This window comes from Protomyctophum parallelum (assembly GCF_964188405.1).
Source record: "Protomyctophum parallelum genome assembly, chromosome: 12".
NCBI classification, from domain to species: Eukaryota; Metazoa; Chordata; class Actinopteri; order Myctophiformes; family Myctophidae; genus Protomyctophum; species Protomyctophum parallelum.
The window spans coordinates 49960364-49983015 of NC_139712.1; the positions used below are offsets into that span (position 1 = coordinate 49960364).

Here is a 22652-nt window from a genome sequence, read left to right on the forward strand (position 1 = left end):
CTGGCTGACTTGAGGGCAGATGGGACGCAGCCTGAGGTTACTGAGGTGTTGATGATGGAGGTGATGAAGGGGAGCAGATCAGGTGCGATGGTCTGGAAGATTGGAGACGGGACAGGGTCAAGAGGACAAGTGGTAGGCTACAGTTAAACAATCATTCCAAACAGATAACACACAAAAAATGGGCTTGTTTCCATTGTGGTCAGGGTTCAATTCATCAAGACATGTAAAAACATACCATACTATACAAGAGATTATCATTGGCACTTAGTCCTCATCTGTGACCTCACAGATAAGGTCACAGATGGGGCTATAGACTGCTAGAGCATGCTGTATGGATTCACCACATCCTCATTCTAAGACACAATGCAAGAGTCCCTATGTGCTAAGACAGTACTGGGCCTCAACCATGTCATCATCACCAGATTTCTCCTATTGTAAAATGTTGTACGTTACAGTGATGTCCCTCCCCTAACAATATTTTGTACCGACTCAGTCTTCCTAGTTTTGTACGATGCTTAGAGTTCTCAAAGGCTATACCCACATCCACCTCCTCCCTCTTCAAAGGCTATACCCACATCCACCTCCTCCCTCTTCAAAGGCTATACCCACATCCACCTCCTCCCTCTTCAAAGAACCTTTGGCTGCGCTTCATTGCCTTCACTCCCACACAAATCCAGAGTGTCCAGAGATGAGGTGAGGCAGGGTGGCCTGTGACCCATACCTTCCCCCCTGTAGAGACATTATATTAATGTAGCTGCTGAGTCACAACAGATGACTGCTTTGACCTTCTACCCACTGTGCTGCTCGTGTGTGTGTGTGTGTGTGCATAATTTCCAGTGACATAAATGGATATTTCTTTGTTGGAAGTGTTACCAGCCATACTGACAAAACAAAAAAATCTGCTATTTTTCTCTCTTGCTGTGAAAATAAAGATAGCCAGGATCTTCTATCTTCTTCTGGAATCAGAGAGCTCACACACTATACAAATCTGTCAGGACAGTTCAAAGTGGTTAAAGTGAAGTGAGTCGGTCAATTTTGTTTCAGTTTAATTTCTTTCTAACGCATAATTTGGAGCTCTAGCCGTAACCACATGAATTGAACAGTTTGGTCTCACAAAATGCATTCCAAGTGATCATTTGTAATTTTGGATCTCATAAAATAACCCCTGATGAGGCAGTGAAATCCTGGTAGTGGCCAAGACCGAATCAGGAACTATACGTTTTTCGTTGGTTTCACAAAGGTTATGATTCAAGGGCTACTGAGGAGTTCACATTATAGCTGGTACCTGAATAAGACATCAAATGTAGCATGCTGTAAAATATAAAGCATACACAGGCAAATGCTGACCTGCGGCCCCCACCATCACTCAGGTTCATATCAGAATACTGATATATTGATTTCAGCTGTTAGTTTCAAACATGCAAACGTGACTTGCGTTAATTACTTCAGTCTAAATTAGTAGCGTAATGAGTAGTATTAAAACGTTTGTCTTTTTTATGTCCAATGTATTTGTAATTAGTTCATAAAGTTAACATAAATTTAATGAGTGTTACTTTTCAGGATTCCAATAAAAAAATAGCAGGATTTCAGTTCAAATACAGCAACAATAGCTGATCTACAAGCTCAAAACGTTTTGAGCTTGTAGATTGGCTATTTTTGCTACAACAGTAATATATGCAATGTGGCCCTCTGGAGTGAGTGCGGAAATAGTGGCCCTCTCCATTCTCAAAGTTTCCAAAGTAAACCACAGAATCACTGGAAAATGTTACAGATATCATTCAACTAACACTATTGCAGTGGCCGTTTCCATTACATTTTATGACCACAAGCTGGCAATGTTTTTAACTTTACATTGTGTGTGGCCATAACACATGTGCCTACATTACTTCCATACAGATATCAGATCCATGCTGAGAGATAAAACATGTCAACAATGCTATATAAAACTGTCAAGTAAACTGTAAACTACATGGCCAATAAGGCTACTTGTTTGTTAAAATGACCTAATGATCTAAATGATCTAAACATAATTTATCACATTAATATTAAATGGAAATGCAGAGACAATATAAAGATGACATATCAAAGACAATAAGAGTTAATTTATTGCATTTTCAGTAACATCACTGATTGGAGAGATGCAGCCGAAATGTCCTACTCATAAACACCATAAAAACCTCAAACAAAAGATAAAAGTGTCCTTTATAAAAGTGAATATAAGAAAAAATAACTAAGTAGCTGCAGGGGAAATTACTGTGCGTAGAAGTTGTGTAACATACATGTAACATAAACATAACCTTTAAACAATACAAACAATGACTGGTGGACATTCGTAGTTACAGCCAGAGATGTGGCACTTCTATGAACAATGTTGCTAGATTTCTTTTTTTTCCCTCTCTCTGTCTTTATCATTACATAGGCATGAAACTTCTCACTGTAGTTAGTAGGTAGGTAGGTAGGTAGGTAGGTAGGTAGGTAGGCCCTCCCTCCCCAGACCAACAATGAGTATCATCAGCAAGTGCTTGATATAATTTAAATAAAATAAAAAGGCACCCGCATTGCTATAATGGTCCTTTCAATTTTCTCCGAAATGTAAACTGAATCCATAGATATAAAGTGTAAAGCTGAACATCAAACATACACACATCAGGCATATTATATATTTTGGCAATAAAAAATAAGGTAAAATATACATTTTGCATCCAGAATAAACTCCAAGAAAAAGGCATGTGTTTATACACACACCTTGACAGTGCAATGTCTGGATATGCTTAATATAAGGCCTTGACAGTCAGAGTGTTGTGTAACTGTAATGAATGGTACAGTAGGTTCTTGGCTCAGTGCTCCAAGGTCTGATTAAAGTGCCTCTTCCCATCCAAGTACAGCATAGCCTCTATAAAAGATAAAATAAATATCACAATGATTGACAACGCTATACACTGTCACATTTCAATGGGGTGTAATCAAACTGACATAACAAAACAGCAATTCACTGATAAAGTATAATAAAACAAAATCTCAAAGGTCAGAGCTCTCTAAGAAAATTGTATATATTTATGCACTGTAGTTGTGCTCATAAAACTGAAACACCAAATGCCGTTGTCTAACATTTAGAACTTCTGCTGAAGTTTAGAATAGTACAAAAACCTACTATATTATTTTTGTTTCCACGAACCTTCAAGACGACCATTGACCAGTGACGATTGATAAACGTAATCAAAATATCTACAAACACGATTAAACAGTCCTAGTTGTGTGGTTGTACAGTACCTTTCAAAGTAATATAAAACTCAAAAAAAGAAAAGAAAAAGGGCAAACCTGAGATGCAATGGATCTACTCGATATGGTTCTGCACTACGTGTTACAGTTTATTTAGAAGTTATTCTAAATAAACTGTAACAGTTATTAGAATGTGTATTGTCTGTGTGTTGCAGTGGGTGTGTGTGGCCTAACCTCCGTAGGTCTTGGGGACGATGTTGGGGACGTCGGTATCCGTGGCGAAGGTGAAGTGGAACACGTTGGTGGTGTTGTGCTGCCGGGTCAGCGGGTCCATGACCTCTGTGTGAACTCTGACCTGGATGTTCTTCCCTTCTGTGTAGCACACCTGCCAGACAGACAGGGGATGACTATTACGCAGAGCCTGGTAGTCAATGTTCACTGAGGGGGCGCTTGTTTTACAGGCGACCGGATTAAGGTTGGTGAGGGGTCCGTTAAAACAACCGGATCAAGGTTGGTGAGGGGTCTGTTAAAACAACTGGATCAAGGTTGGTGAGGGGTCTGTTAAAACAACCGGATCAAGGTTGGTGAGGGGTCTGTTAAAACAACCGGATCAAGGTTGGTGAGGGGTCTGTTAAAACAACCGGATCAAGGTTGGTGAGGGGTCTGTTAAAACAACCGGATTAAATCTTGGTGAGGGATGCGCTGCTCTGTGCTTGCGGTTATGGTTAGGTTAGGGTTTGATGTAGGTAGTAGCCGGCGCTGTAAAACAAGCGTCCCATCAGTGCCCATCGAAGGCGAGGCTCTGCGTAAAAGGTAGTCCCAGACAGACAAAGCAGTAGATGGTCCAACTCAGAATGTGCTTAAACCCGTTAAAATCGTGTAATTTTAGATTTTAGTTATATCAATATAGCACATTGGTTAGATATAAAAAATAGCAGATATACAAGCTGAAATGTGTGCAAATCCCCAGGACTTTTTTGTGTCATAGTTTTTGGCTAAATGTTTTACTGTACCTCTGTGCTGTTTACATTTTTATAATCAATCAATGAATCAATCCATGCACAAAAAACCTTATACTGTTATACACATTCTGGTATTGACCACCAGTCACCCTGAGCTTATTGCAAACATGTGTGTGCATGCGCACTCTCACTCTCTCTCACTCTCTCATGCACATGCGCACGCGCACACGCACACGCACACACACACACACACACACACACACACACACACACACACACACACACACACACACACACACACACACACACACACACACACACACACACACACACACACACACACACACACACACACACACACACCTGTGATGAGAGGAGCAGCAGGGAGCCAATCTCCACAGGCCTCTGAAACAGAATATCATCAACCGCTACCAGGTTGGGACGACAGCCTCTGTATTCATAGACAAGATCCACATGGAAAAAAATGTAATTTAACTTGAGACCCATTTCATTTGGTATAGAGGGAAAAGCAGATCCCTGAGGGACTCTGGTCAACAAAGTACATGTATGCAGTATTTTATTGCTGTCGGTACTTGATTGATAAAAAGTTTAGCAGGTTTTTTTTATTTGAATCCTGAAAAGTAACAGTCTCTGTTGGGTCAGTGTCCACCCGACAGAGACGATATGATTGTGGTTAAACAGCCATGGTTTTCCAAAACTAGAAAGATATTTGAGTGATGAATGATGGCAATATGTTTCATTATCCCCGTTTAATGCCGTCTGTCTGCATGTTACTGTGGCAGCACACTAAAGAAACGGCACTCAATTCAATTCAAAGGAGCTTTATTGGCTTATTGGCATGAGAAAACATACGTTTACATCAAAATATAATAAAAACAGTTAAAGAAAATGGGTAAAGTTTAAAGTATAATAGCTACAGTTGGAGGGGGTACTGCATTGTGTGTACTCAGCCAACTTTACAGTATTGGTATCAAAATATACTTTTACTTTCAAGTTAAAATAAAGATATTTTGAAAATAGCCGATCTACAAGCTGATCTAGCTTAGCCTGGCTCTAGCCCTGAATCACTAATGAAAATTCAGACTGATCTAGCTTGTATATCAGCTATTTTCAAATAGCTAAACTTTCAATAGGGCTTTAGTGGTTAACGTATGTTTTGTAATAATCCAAATCTACAAAGTAAAGTTTTCAAATAAATCTAGTGGGGTATGAAATGGCAGTTTTACACACTCTAAACGCGTGAGGAATCACCAGGCTTGAAGGTCTGTCAAGAGGAATCAGGAGGAAAGCAAGTTCCCTTTGTTGATCTTTATTTAACGTGCACAGCAGTACACGGATGCTGCAGCACGCAGGCAGGTCTCCCAGGCAAGCATAACCATACAAGCACAGAGTTACAGTTTATATGGCAGTTTAGTCCCACCCACAAGGTGGACCCAGAAGTGAATACAATCTCTCTAGATGTAAGGACCATTTGCTTACACACAAAGGAAGAGGGGGGGTGGGGGGACAGGTGAGAAGAGGCTCTGTTACTCACAGCATGGTTCCGAGCTTCAAAGCTCGGTCTGTATAGACTAATTTAAATGTATTCGAATGATCTTCAAATGAGTCTAGCTGATGGAAATTCCTCGTCAAATCCTTCCTCTTGTTAATTAAACAACAGCTTAATTAAACAATTAATTGTGAATTTTCCATCAATATCAAAATAATACATCATAATACATTTGAAGAAAATACATAAAAAATAGGAGTACTTGTAACATATTTGAGCTAAGCAAAATAATGACACATGGGTTTAACAATCGTGGCTAGGCAATCAAATAAACCAAGAAATCCCTAAAAATGATACTAATACAGTACCCTGTTGAATCAATTTGACCTGTATTTAGCACAGCAACATAACATAACAAATAAACAGAAAACATCATATTTCCAAACAATATTTTCTTTCCAGGTATACGGTCGAGTGATCCCCCCACTTTTTTTCTTTTTCTTTTTAATTGGGCTGTCTGATAGGGGGAGGTGTGTGTGTGTATGTGTGTTGAGTCTCATGGTGGGTAAGTCACATGGTACTCCTTAGCAGACTTCCGAAAAGTGTCTCTCCAAGTCCATTTCCACTTCACCTTCTTTTTCTTTCCACCAGGATTGGAAAATAAAGGCTTCTTTCTGGCCTTAGATTTAAGAAATGGAGGCGTGAACCTCTCCTTTCCTGCCAACTCTGACAGTGCGTGTAAAAACTTACGGAACGCAACTGCCGGTACTGCGGTCATCTCCTCCTTCATTGGTTGGCCCACCGCCTGTTGAACGAGTAGATTCTTGGCCACACCCTCGACGTCCGTCGCTGGTTTGACGATTAGGGTCGTGTAGGTAGGCTCCAGGGCCTCCGTCTCTAGACAGCCGCCTGCCGCCTCTGTAGTCAGCAGCCCATCCAGGGCCTCCGTCTCTAGACAGCCGCCTGCCGCCTCCGCCCTTGTAGTCAGCAGCCCTCCTGCGCTGTGCACAGGAGATGTCCCCTTGCCCTCGACGTCTGTCGCTGGCTTGTCTCCGGTCCCGGGCTGCTCTGCTCCTGCTGGTTCTGTTCTCCCCACCTCGATGTCCGACGATTCCCTCTTGGTTGAAGGCTGTGGACCGTCCGCGTGGTTCTCCCAGGCACTCCCGGCTCCCACAGGCACCGTCTCCTCTACGTACGTAGCTGGCTGGATGTCATCGGCTCCCCATGCCACTGCATCACCCACAGGTTTCTCCGCCATGGGCTGTTCTGATGCACCCTGTGCGCGTCTCGCTGTCCCAGGCCCTCTTCTTCCCTGCTCATGTGGCGGTGTGCTGCCCTGGGTGATGATGACACTGCTGCGATGGGGCCCTGTCCCCCCATGGCTGCCAGGGGTGGACGGATGCACAGATGGAAGCAAGGTCTGTGGTTTCCGTGTCGTGTCCGCATCGTCACTGTTGGCCAGCTCTGGGCCAGGGATGCCAGTGCAGGATGGACGTCGGCTCTTAGCAGTGTCATTGGACCGAGCGGAGCCTTCCTTGTGTCGAGCCTCTTTCAATAGGCCCAGTGCAGCGGATATCAGGATTACCGCTGGAGTAGACGGCTGCAGGCCTGCAGCAACGGTCTCCAGAAGGCTGAGCACAGCGGACACCAGGATTGGCGTTGGAGTCGAGGGCTGTAGGCCCGTAGCAACAGTCTCCAGAAGGCTGATCGCAGTGGACACCAATATTGCCGTTGGAGTAGAGGGCTGTAGGTCTGCAGCAACAGTTTTCAATAGGCTGAGCGCAGCGGATATCAGGACCGCTGCTGGAGTAGAGGGTTGCAGGCCCGCAGCAAGAGCCACAGCCGTCCGTTGTAGCTGGATGGCAGATTGACCGGCCCGCATGGAGCCCAGGCAGCCCAGGTCCAGGGTCTGCTGTGGAGGAGACAAAGGAGAATTCTGAGGAGCCAGTGGCCCGCTCTCTTCCCTCAAAGAATCTATGTTTGGAAGTTCCCTCATATGACTCTCCCGTTGTCTAAATTGTGCTTCCTCCATCCACATTGACAATACTTTCCTGTGGCGGTCACATCTGTCAAGTTTGTGCGTTTTAACTGACTTTTTCTTTCTCATTTTCTTCTCAGCTTCTCTTAGTAGTCGGTCTAAGTCAAGCAATTTTTTTATACTTAAAGAGCCTTGTTCTGGGAACCCCATCTGTTTCCACTCATCAAGACAGTCTAATGCTTCTGGACCATATTTTGCAACCATCCCGCTCATGAGAGGAGACCATCTTTCTTTGTCTTCTGCCACTGGCGCACTTTTTTTATTTCCCATACTGACTATCTATGTAACACGGTAATCTTTGTGCTACAAACTTTACTTGGTCTAAACACGGTATCTTTATGTCTTATCTGAGAGTAACAAGATGTCTTTATGTTGTTTAACAAGGTTCTTATGCTATTCTCAGTATAACAAGGTGTCTTTGTGTTTACAAACTTACTTCTCTTTCTTTACTGGACTTAATGCCAAACGCTGTATCTTTATGTTTTCTTTATGTTGTTTTCAACAAGGTTAACAAGGTGTCTTTGCGTTTGCAAACTTGGCTTAATGCAAGGTCTCTTTTCTTAGGCTAGGCTTGCTGCTGTATTTTGAATCAAGCATACTTGACTATTACAATAGATAGGTTGGCAAAATATGGTCTTAGAATTTATAATTAGCTCTTCAATTGTCTGAAATTTGGAAGATTCTCACCGTTTTTTTTAGTGTAGCCACAGGGTTTTTAAAATCCTGGCGCTGAACTCCGTAGATGCAGCCTGTAGATGGCGTTCGTTGACGTGATGGATAAATCAGTCGGCTTGATCATCCGGAGCTCAGACGACACAGGATCCCACTTCTTGACACCAAATGAAATGGCAGTTTTACACACTCTAAACGCGTGAGGAATCACCAGGCTTGAAGGTCTGTCAAGAGGAATCAGGAGGAAAGCAAGGTCCCTTTGTTGATCTTTATTTAACGTGCACAGCAGTACACGGATGCTGCAGCACGCAGGCAGGTCTCCCAGGCAAGCATAACCATACAAGCACAGAGTTACAGTTTATATGGCAGTTTAGTCCCACCCACAAGGTGGACCCAGAAGTGAATACAATCTCTCTAGATGTAAGGACCATTTGCTTACACACAAAGGAAGAGGGGGGGTGGGGGGACAGGTGAGAAGAGGCTCTGTTACTCACAGCATGGTTCCGAGCTTCAAAGCTCGGTCTGTATAGACTAATTTAAATGTATTCGAATGATCTTCAAATGAGTCTAGCTGATGGAAATTCCTCGTCAGGTAAAGTACAATATTTGCCTCTGAAATGTAGTTGAATAGAAGTAAAAGTACTGGAAATTGGAAAGTACCAAATACCTAAATTGTAAATGTACTTAGTTACTTTACACCACTGCTTTTTTGGTCAGTTTTTCCAAGACAGGCAAGAGCACACTTCAGCCGGTCTGTGCGGTGTGTTCCGTGCACTCTTACTGTAAGTGTGCGCTTGCCTGTAATCACCCCCTGCCAGCCGCCAAAGAAAACCAATCGAGCACACAATGGGTCTTTTTATATTTTATTATTGACAACAAATATAATAATAACATAAGGGGGCACGGTGGTCCAGTTAAAGGTTTTATGACATTCATTTTCATTTTTATTTTTTATTTTAGGTTTTATGACCTCAATTACACCCAAAAAACCTGAACTTTGAACATTCAGTGGATTTTCTGTGGTCTGAAGTTTTCTTTGGGGTTTTTTGGGCCTTTTGAGCTACAATGAAAACAGGCAACACAGTGAAACAGTGACATCTGCTGGCAAATCCCATTGACATATATGGGATTTGCAGGATCTTACATAAATGGTAAATGGTAAATGGTGCATTTATATAGCGCCTTTATCCAAGGTGCTTTACATAGATTGTGCATTACAGTCACCCATTCATACACCGATTGCGGCGGAAGCCATGCAAGGTACCAACCAGCACATCGGGAGCAATTTGGGGTTCAGTGTCTTGCCCAAGGACACTTCGACATGTAGACAGGAGGAGCCGGGATTCGAACCGCCGACCCATGGATCATTGGACGACCTGCTCTACCTCCTGAGCCACAGTCGCCCATCATCACTTACTGCCGGCAAATCAGAGCACCTGTTTGAGCCAGAAAACCCCAGATCACAGAAAATCTACTGAATGTTAAAAGTTCATGTCTTTTGGGTGCAATTGAGATTAGAAAACCTAACAAAAATAAGAACAATTCCAAAACCTTTTTTTTGTCACAATCCCTTTAAGGGACCCGTGTGACGCCAGGCCTGTCTCTCACATGAACACTCACCCGTAGATGCAGGCGTTGGCCCAGCCCAGCTCATAGGCTTTCCTCATCAAGAAACCCCCGAAGATCCTGTTGAAAATGTTCCTCTCCTAGAGAACACACCAGTATAGAGTCATTAACCCATTAAAACCAGGAAAAAGACTTTAGGTATCCAAAAACAGCAGATCTACAAGATTATAGTGAGTCACTTCATCACCTCCCCCCAGAAACTACTCCAAACATGTCTATACTGTTGGAGCATCACAAACTGTGCTGTCACCCAGGAGTCAGCCCAGCTCCTAAACCAGACAACAGTCTTGTCAAAACTTGACTATTGTAGCTCCCTCCTTACTGGCCTACCGGCATGTGCACTTAAGCCCTCCAACTGATCCAAAATGCAGCAGCTCGCTTGGTCTTCAACCAGCCAAAATTCTCACACCTTCTCCGCTCCCTCCACTGGCTCCCGGTCGCTGCCAGAATACAAAACTCTGATGCTGACATTCAAAGCAACCAAAGCCAATGCAGGGAAGCTGGAGGTACCTTCACTAAAAAAGCCGGGACAGCACTCCACACGTCCCAAACTCTTCTCCCTTCTGGCTCCAAAACTATGGAATGCATCACAGTCAGAACTGCAGCCTCACTCCCAATCTTCCGCCGTAGTCCGAAAACCCACCTCTTCAGACTCCACCATGGCCAGTAGCACTTGCCCTAGCCTAGCCCCTTAGATAGCATTTTATGTCGACTTAGATAGTATTTTAGACAGACTTATAGCTTGTTACGTAGACAGCACTAGAATTGCATTTTATGTAGTCATAGCACTTTATAGTACACATGTATAATATATAATACAGTAAAGTATGTATAGTTGACATAGATACTCCACTGTTACGTTCTTAGTGTGTCAATATATATATACTGTATAAGTGTATAGACACACACACACAAGCTCGTTGTGGCATGAAGTGACGTGCTATGAGCTTGAATATTGGTTTTTGAATAGCCAAAGTACAACATAAAACCTAAAAATGACAGATGCTTTACCGGTTTTAATCATTTTATAACTGAGCCTTCCTGTATCTCACCTGAGGATGGCAGATCTCCAAGCCTTTGACTTTGGCATCTTCCATCCACACGGAATTAGGAGGCAGAACCCGACTCCGGAAACTCACTGTCCTAGAAGAGAGAGCATACGCCCACACACACACACACACACACACACACCACTGTGTAAGATGCGTGTGACTCCATCTGTGTTTATGGTTGTGTGTGTGTATGTCCATGTATGGATTTCGTACTTAGAATCCAGGGTGTTGAGGAACAGACTGTGTACGATCTTCCTCTCTTCGGCTGCAGGAGCCACCTTCAATAGCGACGCAGTACTCATTCCAACACGACGGGTCTTATTGTCTGAACACACGTGAGAAAGGAAGAGGAGGTTACAAGTTGGTCATTACATGTATAAATTGGGCATAACCACCTTCAACCTGCCGTCCCTATTTTGGGCATGTCATAAGGTACCCACGCACACTTAGAAATGCTCTATAATCTAGATTCTAGGATCATAGGTAAACCAAGAACATATTATACCGTCAGTGTCTACTCAAACAGTAAACATATATCTTACTGTACATTGAAACTAAACAATAGAAATGGGATGCCAGGTCTACCAATGAACCTGGCTCATTTATCTAAACTAGAGTGGTGCCCGTGGGGCCTCTACAGTAGTGCCCGTTAAGCGATGCAAGTTGGAAATGAATGCCCAGATATTATGTCTGTGTCCCTTTTATGTCCATATGTGGAGTTCTTTATCAGGCATGCCCAAATATGGAGTATATGCAGACGTCAGAATGATGTCAGAACAGGCCAGCTCCATATGGACCCTTGGCAGGGGCCCAGTCCAGAGCCCAGGCAGAGAAACCGCCCACTGCACCCCCTGTGGTGGTGTGGAACGCGTGTGACAAATTTGAAGTCTGTGGGGCGAACAGGTTCTCGAGTTACGTGGATTACACAAAGACACAGACAGAGACGTACGACTGCATAAGCCTGTTTTAGGGAAGGTTCTGACATCTTCCCTGCATAGGACAAAGTATATAGGACTTATGTGGTGAAGACTGACAGATTGTTGCCAATATAGACAGTCACGTTTACACGTTTACTCTTACCCTCTCCTTCCTGAAACAGTTTCTCCTCTTCTGGCCCCTCAGGCTTCAATGGATTCACAAAAGCTGCCCTGAGGGTACAACAGAAATAGTACATTAAGCAGTAGTAAAGTAAGTAAAGCAGAATAAAAGTGCAGCCCTCAGTGCAGAGCGGGCAGATTGATATGCGACGGTAATGGTGGGTGTGGCCAAATGGTGACGTCACGATCATGCTACACTTTTACACGTTTAATTAACTAAGCACTTTCATATCATTGCTGTCGGGCAAAAAGAAACCTCTAATCTCCATATTCTAACTTTTTATGCTTAAAAAAAAAGAAGAATGCCCTGATACTAGTGCCACACAAAAGTATCAAAAGTAGATCTTCTATTTTTACATTTTAATCCTAAAAGGTTTCCGGTTTCCGCCCGATAGAGACAATAAGCACTTGAAGTTGAAAATATTTATTTAAGGGGGACATCAACTAGTTAGAACTCCAGGAAATATTGCATTATTTGATTATGTTACTTTAAAAAAGAAGGGAGATAAAGATTTGGTCTTGAACAGCGTGTATATAGCCTAAACATGGCAGAGATCGCAGGTTAACTTGTAGAAGTGTCACACTGAGAGAGGAACTTGTTTCTATTATTTTAATCCTAAAATGGAATATTTCGTTTTTTGAATAATACATTCAGAGAGATGTGGTAACCTACCTTTTTCTTCCCAAACAATATTACTTTTTTATTGAAAGAACTATGGCTTCCATTATAGCATGCTAACTTTCCAGAAATAGAAAGCCTGCAGCCTGGATTCCCCATCGATGATGTCACTGGTAGGGGGGTTTCTGCTGCTTGTGAATAATGCTCTCTGGTATGTCTGTATGTCTATCAGCTACATGGTGTCTCTATGCAAAACAGGATACCGGTAGTTGTTTTCTATTGTTTTGTTGCCTACACACAAATTTTCAGTTTCACCTGGCACTGTTATGGCATTCAGGGTGAAAGAGTCATTCACACCGTCGTTGGCGGATCTGGCCCAGACCCAGACTGAACTGAGGCATTTTAACCGGCAACCCCCATCGGGACAAAGGTGGGGGTGGACAACTTAAGCCAGTGTCACACTGAAAATAGCCAATCTACAAGCTCACAAAGCGTCTCAATGTTTTGCGTAGTGAACTTCTAGGTCTGATATCTTCAGTGCATCCGCGGCAACCAAGTATAAAACAGCCTTTATGTTAAAATCTGTGTCATTTTACATCACATACATTGGGGGTGTCCTCGGCCACATGAAAAAGTTTGAGCACCACTGATATAGTGACGCAAAGTTTTTTCCAGAAACCTTAGGATTTAGAAGATTAGATATTTGTAGAATCTACCTCTTCTCTTAATAACATTTGATAGTTACCCCAGTGAAGAGCTACCACCATTGCAGTTGGACAGAATCCCAGAATAGCATGACTGAAATCACAAGTATGCCGATATTGGGGGAAGAAATCCATGTTGAAAAGGGAAGAGAGTGAGCGATATCAAGAAGCGAGAGAAACTAACACAGAAGAGGAAGTCCACATGAGTACACAGGTCACATGCTTATAACTAACTAAACTACCTCTTGTTCTCTGGATCTCTGGCCACCATGACAAATGTAGCATCCAGAATGGGACTGTAAGCTCCATCGTGGTACTGGAAAACATAACAAGAATGACATTTATGATTATCATATTACTGTATACCCAGCCCTGGGTAAGGGGACAGGTAAAAGGACAGATATCGGCTGTTTCTGTGTTCCCCAAACTTTTTTTGCACGAGACCCAGAATGTGACTCCTCTGGACCCAAATGACAAGAAATAGCCGATCTACGAGCTCACAAGTCGCTTTTTCCCCCTAATTATTAATTTCCCCCTAATTTATAGAATTAATTAAAATTTGAAAAATGTTTGATTTTGTATTTATTTTATTAAAAAATTGTCAATTAAAGAAACAATCTTTAAAAATAATAATAAAAAAACTAAATATAGGACACAAAGAATTGTAGCATTATTGTGTGTGTGTGTGTGTGTGTGTGACTGTGAGACACACTGTACCTGAGACATGTGCATCTTGGCTTCAATGGAAGTCTTCCCCACCCACGTCACATGGCCAGTGAACTTGATGTCACAGTCAGGGTAGACGATATGCTTCCTCATGTCTGTCATCACAAAACATACACTATAATTACCTTCAGCCACAAGGGCGGGGTCTTTAGCAGCAGATGGCTTGATGGAGATGAAGACATAATTTCAATTAGCAGTTCAGTATATATTTTATAATAATAACCCTGCATTTTCTACTATTTCTAATGTTAATCACCACCCTGTAACTCAAGCAGTTTGGAGACGATTTTAGCTTTAGCCGTGTTGTCCCCTAGAGCAGAGATATGTAGAGATACTGGCTGGGACAGTGTTGTCATGGTCTCCATCATCAGTGAAGACAGCGGCCGTGGAGAACACGGGTTCTCAAACCTATTCAGGCAAAATAATCATAATTGAACTGGTGACCCTTAACGCTGAAGAACTTGGAACTGAGTTCCAAGTTGAGGCATGAAATTTGGAATCTGTTCCACAGATAAATATTGTGAAAATAGCAGATCTATAGTACAACATGTGCCATTTCCACAATTTATGCCTCTTAGATAATATTGGACAGTTTGGCCAATGTTTTATTTTATTAAAATTGGTCCTTAAATTGTCAAAGCAAATAATCTGAGGACCCACCAATATTTAATAATTTGGGGACCCAAACAAATGGGCCAAAATGGCCCATAGTTTGAGAACCACTGGTGTAGGAGACGCATGAGAAGGGGTAGGCAGCAAGAACGTGGCCTTGCGGCAAAACTCTTAAAAAGATCGCTTTGAACAAACTTATTTTTTGGGTGGCAGACTGAATCTAGACGATTGTTTCCTGTGTGCTCTAGACGATTGTTTCCTGTGTGCTTTACTGTATTGTCGGTCCATTATGTGGTGTACGTGCAGTTTTATTGAATACTAATTAAGTGGGCAAAATAAAAACCAAGCCATATCTATTATTAAGTTAACGCTGTTGACTTTGGCGAAACCCAAGGGGCCAGCTAGGCACTCCAATGTTGAAGCGCTGGGCCCTAGTGGTAAGAGGAAGGACTGCAGGCGGACCCGTGGATTCTTGACGAGGAAACCCCGTGCAACCGAGCGCTCAATGTTAAAGCCCAGCTGCACTTTGGGCACCAAAATTTGGTGCCCAAATGCTGAATCAGCGAAAAATAGACGGTACTTCCGGCAGCCTTCCGGGTGCTTCAAAACGCCACTGAGCAACTTCCACTGACATGAATAGTGGAGGGGTCGGAGCTTCGCGCCAGTTCAGTCTCTATCCTTTTAATACTCTATGGCGAAACCCCCCATGGCCAACGGTCGTTATCAACTCAATAGGCTGCTTGCCTTAGAGACCAATCAGACCATTGAAGTGAACATAATTGCTTCCCCCTCCTGCCACGTTTACGCAAACGCTAGCTGGGATGGTTAGCAGACGCTACCAGAGGTGTCAAAGTTATTTCAGAGTGAGTGAAGGTCGCATTGGAGGGCCCCAATGGAAACAAGCCATACTGCTTTCTCTGGTTCAATCCTTTTAGCATTCTATTTGCATTTAACTGTACTCTTATGTGCATTTTTTGTAAACTGTTAATAAAGTATTCAATCAATCAAAATTGACAATTTTATTCTCAGCATTATTACTCATTGAAAAAGCCTTTGACTGCAGTGTGCGTGTGGTGCTGTTGTCTTGTGGTATCCGAGTTCCATACCTATCTTGTCCACCAGGGCTGTAACGATGGACAGTGGAGACCGTGGCAGTGCTTCATTTTGAGTGTGAGAGTAACTGATCAGTACTGAGGAGAAGGAAAGAAGATTCTGATTCATCAACCGAGACAGGGAATATAATATAACAATAACTTTACCACCAACATAAACTCAGAAAGCGATAACACAGTTTTGTAAGAATATCGTCTCTGTCGGGTGGAAACCTCATATGCCCCAAAACTGTGACATTCAAGATTCAAATTCAAAAGTATCGAATGAAATCTACAAACTCGTTCAAGTTTGTAGTACATCTGCTACTTTTGATGCTTTTGTGTGATCAAGTAGGGAGTTAATTAATAAAAAGTAAAAACATAGAATATGGAGATAAGCCGACAGAAACAATATCCAGTATGATAACATTAACTTTAACATGTGTATAATATATATATGGTACCTGCTAAACTATCAAGATCCTCCAGGATTCTTCCAAACCTGCACACCAAGAGATACATGTGCATTTAGAAGCAGTGTTGTCTACTAAACATCTAAGTTGTAATTGTAGAAAGAGGCCAGAGTATTTTAATGCTTAAATGTATTTTGATGCTTCCACAGTGTGTGTGTGTGTGTGTGTGTGTGTGTGTGTGTGTGTGTGTGTGTGTGTGTGTAAGGGCAGGTGCAGACAAACACTTTGCTAATTTTATTGGCTTTTATCTGTGTTCCTGTCTACTTCAGCAGCACAGTAACTCATATTGTCCTGACAGTCACTACACTTGCTTTAGTAAATCTATGTCAACATTACATTTCCTTGTATATGTGTCACTGTGGCCTGTCACAATTATTACATAATCGCCTAATCGCAATAATTTTAGATAGAAAGTAGATAGTGTTTACAAAGCCTAAAAGCCAAATAAATATTATTAATATTAGTGTTTCTGTTCCGATGTTCAGCGACTAGTGACGCAATTAAATCAATTAATCGCCAAGTAAAATTTCATACCCGTGACAGCCCTAGGCTCAGCCGGTAGAGAAATACTGATAGTACCTGACACTGTTGTGGAAGGTGAGGTACTTCTCTCTGAGCTCAGGCTGAGACCCGAGCGGCAGGTGGGCCTCCACATAGCTGTCCTTCATCCGCCTGACAGGCAGATCACTCTGAGACTTGGCCAGCTGGGATGACAAGGACACGCGGTCCGCCAAGGCCTGCTGGTGGTCTCTGCAGGGAGTCAGAGAGCATGAAATGATTAGAATCAAAGATGTGAGATTAGAATCAGAGGATTAGATGAGGGAGAGTCAGAGCATGTCGGATGAGATGGCGAGACACCACTTGCTCTGGTTTGACTCACGACCCCTCAGCCCCATGGCATTCCCTGGGAAATCATTCAAAAATGTCATAAATGGTTTTGGAATATTCCATAAGCTTACAATTTACAATTTAGGCATTTAGCAGACGCTCTTAATCCAGAGCGATTTACATTAAGCAATTACACATGGTCTGTTCGCAGGCTACAAGGTCGTCAAACCAGATCAACCACAATCTTTATGGTATTGTAAACTTTATGACAATGGTGTCCAACCGTTTGTCACATGTCCAACTATGCAGGCCAGTCATTTCATTATGTACTGTAATAGGCTGTTTTTAGGCTAGGGTGACCGAGTCCGCAAAGTTAAAATAATTTGTAACTTTTGCAAATTATTAAAGGTCTCGTCTTTTTTTTGCATCAATTCTGTCACCCAGTTGTACTAAAGAGAACCTTGTTGATTAAAGATTCCTACTCTGGCCAAACAGATGCGCTCCTTCCTCTCCTTTTTCCATGTTAGTTTAAATATTGGAGTAAAGCTGCCCTATGTTTCTCTACGATGGGACAGAAAGTTATCTACAAATCAAACTCTCTAAGAATGTATGTAAATAATTCCAATTTATATGTTCAAAATAATTAATCCCAAATTGGGCTTTAAACAAGAGGAGGGTGTGGAATGAAGATATGCACATTTGGCCATCTGTAGTGCATGACTGTATATTTCATAATAAGAATAGTCTTCTGATGAAATGTGTCCACATGGCAGTTACTCCTGCAGCGCACCGAATTATACAGTAACTTTTACAGGAAGTCTGATCATTGCAAATGGTTACAAAAAGTCAATACTATATAGTCACTGTCCTGGTCGCTGGCACAAATGGATTATAAATAAAACACTGGACACTCTCAAAAACATCTGTCTAAGCTTAAAAAAAAGATATTCAGTAGTTTCGTTTTTTTAATACACGATTGTTTCAGTACCTCCAGTTAGTAGAAGCTCCCACGATTGCCCTCAATCTGTTGCGAACTAGAAAACAAAAGAGCCAATAATGACTTTCTCTTTGTGACATTTTAATGTATGTGTGTGTGTGTGTGTGTGTGTGTGTGTGTGTGTGTGTGTGTGTGTGTGTGTGTGTGTGTGTGTGTGTGTGTGTGTGTGTGTGTGTGTGTGTGTGTATAATGTACTATAAACTGTTATTTGTCAATTACTTTTTCATTTAGCCTCAGTCAAAACATCAGTAAGCTGCAGTCTCACTTTACTGTGGTTAGGTGTGTACGTATGCATAAAAGGTTAGGTGTAAACAATTTACTGAACGATTGATATCTATTCACAATAATCTTACGTTTCTAATGGTAAAACACAAGATTGAGTTTATTTTAGATTAGAAACAAGTAACAATTTTTCATCATGAATCATAAAACAAGTGTTGTATTATTACGTAACAACTTCCTCTTTGTCTTAAGACTGCAACTATTGATGTCCTAATCGTGAGTCAATACAAAACAGGATTGTGCAAGTAGGTGGAAAACATAAGCCCCAAGTCAACAACAGAGCAGCCAGACAACCAACAGTAATCTGTCACTAAGTCTGGCACTAAAATAAGGACATTGTAGCTAAAGATGAAAAGCAGTGCTAGCAGCCTCTAGTGTCCATGCTGCATGTCAAAGGGTGGCAAAGGCTACTAGACTACTAGCCATACTAGAGGAAAGGCCACAGGGTCACCAAAAGAGGCCATCTTCTGGGGTTCAAGGAGATACACAGAAAATTCCATGACAATTCAGCAAGTAGTTTTTGGGATGTTTATTGGCACCAAAGTGGTGATATGTTTGTCTGTCTGACTGTCTGTATGGCCCTGCCACTTGTGGGGCCAGGTTTGCCAATTAAATGTGTGATCATTGTTGTTGTTTTTTAAAGTAGGAAGAAAAGACATATAGATATAGCTAAAATGAACCAATCTAGATTCATTTATTTGAGAATTAATAATACTGTTAAATCTTTATTTAAAATAGGCTGCGAAACTTGATGTGGAGTGAAGGCTCAGACTAGTGAGACTATCGCTCTGACTGGGGAGGATATTTAGTTTGTTTGGGAGCGAGTTCACATGTGTGTACTGTGTACAATAGAGGGTATTCACGTGACATCATCATCAAACCCGGAAGTTATGCAGGAATGCCTACTGAGTGGCAAAAAACTACTTTCTGGCCTTGATAACCCATGCATCCAAACAGAGAAGTCCTCTCTGATTAATCGCATTAAACTCACTTTGCATGTTGCTTTGCCACTCGATGGGCCATTCACTTTAAGCATGTGCATACCCTCTATATGAGGTCACGTGTTGACAGCTTTTCACTAGTTCAAAGTTCAGACAGAGTCCACCAAAGCTTAAAGGAGGTAAGCCTGTGCATGAAATATGTCACCAAAACTGCATTCAAGTGAGAAAAAGTACTTTAATGAATGCAGCATCATGCAGAGGAAATGCTACAGAATTAGGAGCAAATTAGAGGAGTTTTAGCTGGTTAAGATTCAGCTTGATTTACCAACACACACCATTGGCCATATGTAAGTTTGCATCTCCTGTGAAGAAACAAAACAAAATCAAAGGTGAAGGGGCGAGGGGTCAGATGGTATGACTGGATGGAGGGGACAATGTATCAGACAGTGTTCAATAGATTCAGTCAAAACAATCAAAGAAACATTTAATGTAGTTTTATGTAGTTAGTGGTTCCTAATGTGGGAATGTATTTAGCCCAAATAATGTGGTTGAGAATGCCATATGTCCAGAGAAAAAGTCTCACAACTTAAGATACCTCGTCAAGGCTGCTATAGTAGTGTTGTCACAGACCATTGATTACAAATGCCAGCAATACGATTTGTCCTTGTCAAAAACAACCCAATCCCCTCCCCTAAACTTGCCCACTGTTTGCACAACGCAACGCACATTCTGTGGCCACAACGCAAACAAATCAAATGACACTGGCATGTCAAAACACCAGTGGTTCTCAAACTAGGGGTCGGGACCCACAGGGGTGTCCCCAAATGATTTTGGGGGTCCCCAGATGATTTGCTTAATGTGCACGATTGTTTTCTCACTCAACAGCAAACAATCCAACATACAGTATAATATAGTGTATACTATTGCTAAAGTGGCAATTTAAGGACTTTTAAGACCTTTTTAATATCTCTAAAATTACATTATCAAATTATGATCTAAGAATGGCATAAAATCGTGAAAATAGCCCAGTCAAACAAAATGTAATGAATCAACTCCTACAATTCCAAGTGCTTGTCAGGGTGGGGGGTCCCAAGTTCAACTGTTCAAATCTCATTATTGTGGGGGTCCACGGCCTGAAAGGTTTAAGAACCACTGGCCTGTACATTATGCAGATGCATACTGTTGACTGATCTGCAAACAGTGAAGAATTATGCTTAATAATATATTATAGAAGAACTAACAAGCTTACAAGCCAGATCTGCTGTTTTTGACATATGACACTGTTGTACAACAAAGTATATCAATCTGGCTTAATGTAGTTATTAATTGTCACTGATTAGAAATTGAGAGATTTCCATGTAGCCTCCATCACAGCCGGACATCTGTGTGTGTGTGTGTGTGTGTGTGTGTCTGGGGACAATCATTAAAATGAAAAATGTTCATGCCGATTATCCAATCACTACTAGGGTGTGTGTTTTCCACCTTACCTTCCATCATGTCCGGAGCCATGCCCTGCTGAGAGAAGGCCCTCACACATAAGGCCCTGGACGCACAGGACAGCAGCAACCTGGACCAGGGACCATGGCATCAACTATACTTTAGTCTCTCTTGCGTGGCCAGACTGTTGCCTCCCACAATTTTCAAATGCTTCCGGTCTGGAAGAAGCTTCTGGTCCAGAAGCTCTGTTGATGATCAAGGGGGAAGGCGGAAGCCCCCTCCCCCCACACACACTTCCGTTTTGTCTTTACAGGCACGGAACGGAAATGACGAACTTGGCTCGGATTTCAGGAGGTGTAGTTCCAGACTCTATATTGGTATATAGAGTCTGGAGCATTGGTTCTCAAAGTGGGGTCCTGGGACCCCGGCCTAGGGTTCCTTGGGGGGGTTCCAGGGGGTCCCCACAGCTAAGTGATAGATAGTTAGGAATAGGAACCAAATGGACCCCACCTACATGATAGTTAGGAACCAAATGGACCCTTATCGGCCTGTAACCCGCCGCAGTGTATACAAATGGAACAAAATGGACCGGGGCCATTTGAGTTAAATTAACACTGATTTTACAGTGGGCTCCCGCAGATAAATGTCGTCGGTAACAGGTACGGTCGCCCCAATTTCCACTCGCCCCAGCTTTTTTCCGCCGACCTCACGCCGACAGCTCGGTGCGGCGGTTCTTGTATTCTTTATTTTGTTTTACTGAGAATAAGGTCACTGCTATAGCTGTAAAAAATATTCTGTTATGGGGTCCCGGGCATATCTTTTCAGATAATAATGTGTCAATTTTTGGGGTCCTTGACATGAAAAAGTTTGAGAACCAATGCTCTAGCATTCTGATGTTGTGGAATAAATAGTTTTCTGGCTATGCGAGACTATGTAGGCCTATACTTAACAACTACATTATGAGCCTACATCCTGTTCTAATTATAAACAACGTCTACAGACTGGACAGCACACATGTTTGCCATCTCTTGGCAGAGGCACAGATTAGAGGGGACATGAGGAGATGTCTCGTCTTCATCCTGTCGATAAGACAGGTCCTGACAGCTGCCTGCCCTGTACTGTATATGAACGTGGTTAGCAAGCTGCTCTGTCAGTCAGTGGTATATATTATGAAATGGAGTTTCAATGAGTAATTAAAAAAGAAGCTGCCACACCCCTGCTGCTGCACCCTCTCTGTGTAAACAGTCTCCACCCATGTGGGGTACAGTATAGTACATTGTGAAGTTCATTTCTTTACGTCTATATACATAGCTTCAGACAATATGTAATTAGTTGAGACAATTATAAACCCATACCATCGTAAACCCATAATATCTCAACTCATACACAATCATTGGTGTTTATTGGATTGGATTATCCTCATAACACACACAGTAGGTCAAACAAACTGAAGAGATGTACTTAGCAGATGAGCTAAGTAGGCTCCACTGGCACTGCTATTAAAGTAAAGTTGATCAACAACCCTCATATCCTACTCAACATAACAGTACATCTATAATAATATATCACACTAACCTTGGTGACAGCATCTCTGCACAGCACAGGGTTGATATACTAGCTAACAAAGACCAGATGAGACGGACCAGGGTGATTCTTTTTCCACAGCAGTGACTGAACGGATGCTTCCTGGTTGTGTCAGTAGAGTCCCGCCCACTAATGACGTAGGTAAAGTTCTCTATTAGTTCTAGTTTTATTTTATTTTTATT

The 22652-nt window shown here is 42.2% G+C and overlaps 2 protein-coding genes across 2 annotated transcripts; both read right to left on the minus strand.

Moving 5' to 3' along the window:
• Positions 1-2087: 2087 nt before the first annotated feature.
• Positions 2088-22561, minus strand: acot9.1 (acyl-CoA thioesterase 9, tandem duplicate 1). The gene is made up of 16 exons (XM_083777846.1): positions 22462-22561; positions 20937-21016; positions 19785-19811; positions 18218-18263; positions 16981-17151; positions 16393-16430; positions 15944-16027; positions 14217-14320; positions 13742-13815; positions 12160-12227; positions 11293-11404; positions 11080-11170; positions 10022-10107; positions 4545-4632; positions 3454-3604; positions 2088-2893 (listed from the first exon to the last, which is right to left on the minus strand). The coding sequence occupies exons 1-16, from the start codon at positions 22473-22475 to the stop codon at positions 2838-2840; spliced, it is 1290 nt and encodes a 429-aa protein (XP_083633972.1). The 5' UTR covers positions 22476-22561; the 3' UTR covers positions 2088-2837.
• LOC310867729 (uncharacterized protein) lies at positions 5918-7821 on the minus strand. Its single transcript, XM_083777845.1, has 2 exons — positions 6701-7821; positions 5918-6586 (listed from the first exon to the last, which is right to left on the minus strand). The coding sequence occupies exons 1-2, from the start codon at positions 7796-7798 to the stop codon at positions 6248-6250; spliced, it is 1437 nt and encodes a 478-aa protein (XP_083633971.1). The 5' UTR covers positions 7799-7821; the 3' UTR covers positions 5918-6247.
• Positions 22562-22652: the final 91 nt, after the last annotated feature.

Coding starts and splice junctions, on each gene's coding strand:
- LOC310867729 (XM_083777845.1), bottom strand. CDS start 7,798: ATGAGAAAGAAAAAGTCAGTTAAAACGCACAAACTTGACAGATGTGAC. Junction 6,587..6,700: donor AGGGCAAGGGGACATCTCCT/GTGCACAGCGCA, acceptor GGCTGTCTAGAG/ACGGAGGCCCTGGAGCCTAC.
- acot9.1 (XM_083777846.1), bottom strand. Junction 14,321..15,943: donor AGCCCTGGTGGACAAGATAG/GTATGGAACTCG, acceptor TTGTGATGACAG/ACATGAGGAAGCATATCGTC. Junction 11,405..12,159: donor ACTGTTTCAGGAAGGAGAGG/GTAAGAGTAAAC, acceptor ACGTGTGTTCAG/ACAATAAGACCCGTCGTGTT.